The following is a 6,880-nucleotide window of genomic DNA, read 5'->3' on the forward strand; positions in this document are numbered from 1 at the left end:
GCGCCCTCCTCCTCCTCCTCCCCGTCCCCACGACCTCACCGCCCCGGGTTCCGCCCGCCCGTACCCACCGGACAAACCCAGGAGGCAAAAAGCGCCGCGTCGGCCTCTTCCTCTCCTTTTTTCCCCGTTTCCGGCCCGCTAAGCGGCCGCTCAGCTCCCGGGAGGCGCGCAGCGCGGGGTCTCCGCCAGCAGGAACCAAAGCGCCGCGCGGAAGCGTTTCCAGCCGGGGCCGCTTCTCGGCGCGCCCGCTCTTTCCGCTGCGGAGGAGGCCGCGGGCCGCAGGGCTCGGCGGAGCGCGAGGGCACGCCGCGGGGCCGCCGCCATGGTGGGAGCCGGGCCGACGGGGCGGGACGGGACGGGACGGGCGGCGGGGCGGGGGTGACGGCGGCCGGGCGGGCCGCGCCGCCCCGCCGCCCCGCGCTGAGGGTGTCGCCGTGGCGCGGGCCTGCTCGGGCCGCCGCCGCGTGTCCCAGCGGCGCCGGGGTTCGGCGGGGCTGCGCCCGGCGCTCACCGCGCTGCCTTGTGCCCACAGCCGCAGAACGAGCACATCGAGCTGCACCGCAAGCGCTATGGGTACCGGCTGGACTACCACGAGAGGAGGAGGAAGAAGGAGGGCCGCGAGGCGCACGAGCGGTCCCGGAAGGCCAAGAAGATGATCGGCCTGAAGGCCAAGCTGTACCACCGGCAGCGGCACAGCGAGAAGATACAGATGAAGAAGACGTGAGTTCCCGCCGCGGCTCAGGCGCCGTCCGGGCAGCCTGACGTGAGCAGGCTGAGACGTTAATACCGTTACAAAGAGCTACGTGGCTCATAGCCTGTACTTTCGACTGAGGGTCCTGGTGGACAGCAGGATGACCATGAGCCAGCACTGGGCCCTTGTGGCCAAGAAGGCCAATGGCATCCTGGGGTGTATTAGAAGGGGGGTGGGTAGTAGGTCGAGAGAGGTTCTCCTTCCCCTCTGCTCTGCCCTGGTGAGACCTCATCTGGAATATTGTGTCCAGTTCTGGGCCCCTCAGTTCCAGAAGGACAGGGAACTGCTGGAGAGAGTCCAGTGCAGGGCCATGAAGATGATGAAGGGAGCGGAGCATCTCCCTTATGAGGAAAGGCTGAGGGAGCTGGGGCTCTTTAGCTTGGAGAAGAGGAGACTGAGGGGTGACCTCATTAGTGTTTATAAATATATAAAGGGTGAGTGTCATGAGGATGGAGCCAGGCTCTTCTCGGTGACAACCAGTGATAAAACAAGGGGTAATGGGTACAAACTGGAACACAGGAGGCTCCATTTAAATTTGAGAAGAAACTTCTTCACAGTGAGGATGACAGAACACTGGAACAGGCTGCCCAGGGAGGTTGTGGAGTCTCCTCTAGAGACATTCAAAACCCACCTGGACGCCTTCCTGTGTAACCTCATCTGGGTGTTCCTGCTCTGGCAGGGGGATTGGACTAGATGATCTTTTGAGGTCCCTTCCAGTCCCTAACATTCTGTGATTCTGTTCTCAGGTTGTAGGAGGAAGTGGATTTTGCCACAGTAAAGACATCTCTGCTTTCTTCCCAATAGATGTTAACAATTCTTCCCCGGAAACCATTGCATTCACTTAGGGCTTTTACATGAGCTGCTGTAATAGCGTAGCAAGAGGTGGCAGGCATTTTTTGAGTGTTAGTAGAGAACATACAGTAATGTACACAGTGTTTGAGCAGAACATGAGGCTTCTCTTCCAGGATAAGTTACAATATCGGGCACAGATAAACTAAAGGATTTTTCTGAAAATTTGTTGTTCAGAAATTGAAATCAAAACAATTAACCATATTATTTTTTGCTAATGAACTTGGTATCTGTCCACTGTGTTGCTTCTATTGTTTTCCAAGTGTTGACGGTTGTTTTCCTCTGCTACTTGTAAAGACAGCAGGTTTGTTAACTAGTTTGTGGGTCTTTTTTTTTCCCCCATATGGCCTCAAAATTAAGAAAATACAACCCCTCTTACACACAGAGGTTATTCAGATTTGTAAGCATTACTATCAAATCTCAGAAGAGTTATTTTTTGTTATTTTTTGCCAGAGAGAAGGGCCACTATCTCTCAAAGTGCTTGGCTGCTTGTTTTATGTCATACAGAAATTAATAAGATGCACGTGTTATGTTCCTGTCTTGACAGGAATTGACAAGCTTTTATGTACTGTGCAGTCTGTCAGTTATTACATTAAGTGAAATTCCTACTTTACCTTAAAAATTATTTAGGATTATTCCTTAAATATATACTTGTTTACAAATATCTCTCAAAAGAAAATTTTGAGGAGGCATAAGCTAAGTGAAACGGATATATACTTTTTTTTTTCCTATTCTTAATACTGATTTTCTTTCCTTGCAGCATTAAAATGCATGAAAAAAGAAACACAAAGAAAAAGGATGATGAAAAAACACCTAAAGGAGCTGTACCAGCATACCTGCTGGACAGAGAGGGCCAGTCCCGGGCTAAGGTTCTCTCTAATATGATCAAGCAGAAAAGAAAAGAAAAAGCTGTAAGTAACTGTAATTAAAATTCAGATATTTACTATTACTTCTGATAATTACTACTTTGTGTTGCTGATGCTTACAGCCTACAGGCAAAGCCTAAATAATGATACTATACTAAATCTGAAGCCTTGAGTAATTGAGCAATCTAGGACAAAGTAAGCACATGCAGTATCTCAATTTTCTTAACTTTAAATGCTAATTAAAATAAGTAGTTATGAGTTGTATAAAAAGTATAGTGTACCACTGCTCTTTAGGGAAACTTCATTTTATGCTTCAGTTGTCTCATTTAGCAATGTGGCATGTAAGACTACAGACTTTTTTTATTCCCTTTCTAGGGAAAATGGGAGGTTCCTGTGCCAAAGGTCCGTGCACAAGGAGAAACGGAAGTCTTAAAAGTGATTCGTACCGGAAAGAGAAAGAAGAAGGCCTGGAAGAGAATGGTTACAAAAGTTTGTTTTGTTGGAGATGGTTTTACTAGGAAGCCTCCTAAATACGAACGATTCATTCGACCAATGGTAATGTTCTTGAGCCTTAAATAATGTTAAAGTAATTTTTTTTTTACTTTCTGGTTTGGGTTCTGGTGGTGATGGAACTTTCTTCTTTGATAATGCATTTGGTTATTACCGATGTAGAACATTGCAGAAATCTAAACTTCAAATAGCCTGAGGGTGGGGAGGTGCCCTTGCAGTTGAAATATCTTTGCTTTTACTCCTGTAATTCAGATGATGCCAGTAAATTAAAGCTATGAGCTGCAAAATCAGCATGGGAAGGTCTTTAGCAAAGGCACTTTGAATGGCTTTTAAAGTTGGAGACTTATTTTTCCAAACTGCTGTGATTCTATCAGCTGCAGAGGCCAACTTTGTTCTAGGACTCCAGAACTCCCTCCTTCTGGCTTGTTAAGTAAGTTTGAAGTCATAACCATGTGCAAGGAAAATACTGTGCCTGCAGTCTGACCTTTTCTTACACAGCTGCAGGAACAGTGCCTGGGCTCTACAAGCCTGGCAGCACACAGGAAGAAAAACTAGACTCACTAAGAGTGTAGTTTTTCTATGAATACCTGTTCTTGTTTTCTTACAGGAATCAACAGCCTGTGCAGGCTGCCTTTTGGATCACACCTCATTATTATTTGTCTGTTGTCTTACACAGAAGCCTTGGATAGGTTTTTATTGACACAGAAAAGGTTATGGTACTTAACGGTGAAGCACCCTTTACGAAGCAGAGGTTGCTAGATGCTACAAGAGGTTGCTAAAGAGAGATGCTACAAGAGGTCACTAAATGCTACAAGAGATGGGTGTTCAGTATTTTATAATATGTGAAGGTTTTTCAGTTTTACAGGAATATAAGGAAAAATTTCTAGTCTTAAAAACCTCTAGCACTGTTAAATGTGTTACCATAAACACCTAATTTCTTCATGGAACAGAAACCATCTGAGGTAGTACGTATTCTTGTACTGCTACTAAAAATTGACAACCTGGAAATACACATATATCGTGTCATTAATCAGGTTTTTAAACAAATCTGGCCTCCTGTAGTAGGCAGATAGCATTCTGTATCTTACATTGTTTCATTCTTTGGCCCAGTCTCTCAAAACATAAAGCTGATGACATGATGCTGAAAGTGTTAAACTAGATTAGTTATGAGGGCTTAAAGCAAATATCACCTCATTGTAACACTCCTTATCCAACAGGGCTTACGTTTCAAGAAGGCACATGTGACGCATCCTGAACTTAAAGCTACTTTTTGCCTACCTATCCTTGGTGTAAAAAAGAATCCTTCTTCTCCTTTGTATACAACACTGGGTGTAATTACCAAAGGTACAGTCATTGAGGTGAACGTGAGTGAGCTTGGCCTCGTGACACAAGGGGGCAAAGTTATCTGGGGTAAGTAGTTTAACTACCTATACAGCAGAACTAGTTTCAGAAGCTTTAAGTTTTCAGTGCCTGATGTGTTGTTAAGATAATGCCCTATAGTCATAATTGATCTATTGTTAAATGTTAAGTTTGGGGTGTAGCATAAGCAACTACTAGGCAGCTCTGAAATGCAAATTTTAAGTTTTAATTTATTATATGAACTACTTCAAGCTTTTGTAGACATTTAATTCCTTTTTCTCTTTAGGGAAATATGCACAAGTAACAAACAATCCAGAAAATGATGGCTGTATTAATGCAGTTCTACTTGTTTAAGTTACATTTAATGCTAATCATTGGACATGGGCTCCTGTAAAAATCAGCGTGGTTTCAACAAGTCTGCAAGATCTCTTGAACCTTCAGCCATTCAAGAATTTTGACCCCACAAGCTGATGAGGAACTTAAAAATCCCAAGCAGTCATTTCTGGCATGTTTATTATGTTTGCTCAGCTGAGCAGTGTCCAAATAAAGTGATTTCATTTTCCTACTTTGCTAATGTGGTACAGATTTGATCTCAACCTTCTTGGCATTTTGACATTAGTGGTTTCATGGCTTAAATATACTTATAAATACTTAATTCAGCTCACATTCCTAGTTATAGGAAATACAGCCCCTGTCTCCCATGATGGCCTACTGTAATAGCTAAAGGTATAGAGGAACATTAATTTGTGTTCTGCTTCTTGGAAAGCAGAAGAGCTGGAAGAATACAGCTATAATCTTACTGCAGACTGACATCAGAAATTACACACCTCCTTTTGATACTTGCCTCTACAGAAGCATGGGCTTGAGAACGCATGAGCAGCATAGGGATGCAGGGGGGAGACAGAACGAGGAGAACAGCTATTCCTCCCCATGCTCCCCCGCCATTAACTCACATCTTTCTCCCTTTTGCCTCCGTGACTGCATTAATGGAAAGAATAAGGGCTGGAGAGAGTAGCACTGTGGTTCCAGGCAAGAGAACAACAGTTTCAGAAGTTAAAATTTATGAAGTTATAGGTGTCTTAGGATGTGAAATTTGAGAATAGCATGACAACCCTGATACTACTACTTGTAGCTATTTTGGTGGCTTTAAGAAACATTCAATAAAAACTAAGGTCACAAGCATCAACTCATCAATATATATTTAGCTTGCATCTTTGAAATACAAGAAACAAAAGCTGCTTCTAAACTGGAAGCTTTCAGCAGTGCTGTATATAACTGCATCAGTAATCTTCCAGTCAAGAATTAGGTGGTAAATAAGCTTAGCATACTCTATTGCTACAAATAGACATGCTTACTGGTTTATATTCCTACTTTTAAATAGTACTCCAAGCCAAGGAGCTTTTAACACAAATTCCAAGTCAAATCCTCCCAAGCTTTCTCTGCTTTATGAGGGCACTCTTACCCCTCAACATGGCAAGAAGGAAACTTTAAAACAAAACTCTTAAGATATTTCAGAAGCCAGAACACGCGTAACATTTGCATTGGGTGTTCTTGCATTAACAAGGGTTTAAGGCTAGAGGTGGTCACGTACAATAAGCAGGTTGAGTAGCAGGTTACAGAATCACAGAGGAGTAACAGCTGGAAGGGACCTCTTGAGGTTATGTAGTGCAAGCCACTTGCTTAAAGTAGAGTCAACTACAGCAGGTGTCAAAGGGCCATGTCCAGTCAGGTTTTGAGTATCTCCAAGGATGGGGACTCTTAACACCCCTCTGGGGTTTGAGTGTTTGACCGCTCTTACAGTTTAGAATGTTATGTTTAAATAGAATTTCTTATATTCCAGTTTGTGCCCACTACCTCTTGTCACTAGGCACCACTGAGATCAGTCTTGGTCCATTTTATTTATACACCCCCACTAGGTATTTGTACACGAGGTAACATCCTCCAGAGCTTTCTCTTCTCCAGGCTGAAGAACTGCAGCTCTCAGCCTCTTGTATGATAGATGCTCCAATCCATTAGTCATCTTCATGACCAGATCATGTTCCAGATCTGGAACTCTGCCCAGGAAGTCAAGCTAACTGCTTTTGTACCAGCTTTCTAATTTTTCTTGCACAATCTGATGACAGCAGTACTTTGGGTAGTTTAACACATTGCCCTAGTCTAGACTTAACTTACTACAATTTTTACTTTGTCTAGTGACAAGTCATTTTAAACTAAGAGAGGGTCACAAACCAGTAAGTCTGGAGAGGCTTGGAGAGACGGCATGTTGTCAAAACAGATAAGCCTCCATTTAAATTCTCATTGCCTTACCCTTTACTTCATGTTAACGAATAACATCAACGGAACACTTTCACTTTCTACAGCTGTCTCAAGACCATTACTACATTTTGTCCTATAAACACGTGACTTGTTGGTGGAATGACACAATTGTTGCACTTAAGACATTTTAATGTTCCACACTGGAGGGAGTGCATTAGAGCATTTCTAGTTGGCTTGTCTATAGCAAACTACATTAATAACTGCTACTTTTATAGCAACTGTGCAAGAT

At 43.7% G+C, this 6,880-nt stretch overlaps 1 protein-coding gene across 1 annotated transcript; it reads left to right on the forward strand.

The window, feature by feature from the left end:
- Positions 1-145: 145 nt before the first annotated feature.
- Positions 146-4,900, forward strand: NSA2 (NSA2 ribosome biogenesis factor). Its single transcript, XM_065657667.1, has 6 exons — positions 146-325; positions 533-720; positions 2,361-2,511; positions 2,842-3,021; positions 4,194-4,386; positions 4,622-4,900. The coding sequence occupies exons 1-6, from the start codon at positions 323-325 to the stop codon at positions 4,687-4,689; spliced, it is 783 nt and encodes a 260-aa protein (XP_065513739.1). The 5' UTR covers positions 146-322; the 3' UTR covers positions 4,690-4,900.
- The last annotated feature ends 1,980 nt before the right edge of the window (positions 4,901-6,880 follow it).

This window comes from Caloenas nicobarica, chromosome Z (assembly GCF_036013445.1).
Source record: "Caloenas nicobarica isolate bCalNic1 chromosome Z, bCalNic1.hap1, whole genome shotgun sequence".
In the NCBI taxonomy this organism is placed as follows: domain Eukaryota; kingdom Metazoa; phylum Chordata; class Aves; order Columbiformes; family Columbidae; genus Caloenas; species Caloenas nicobarica.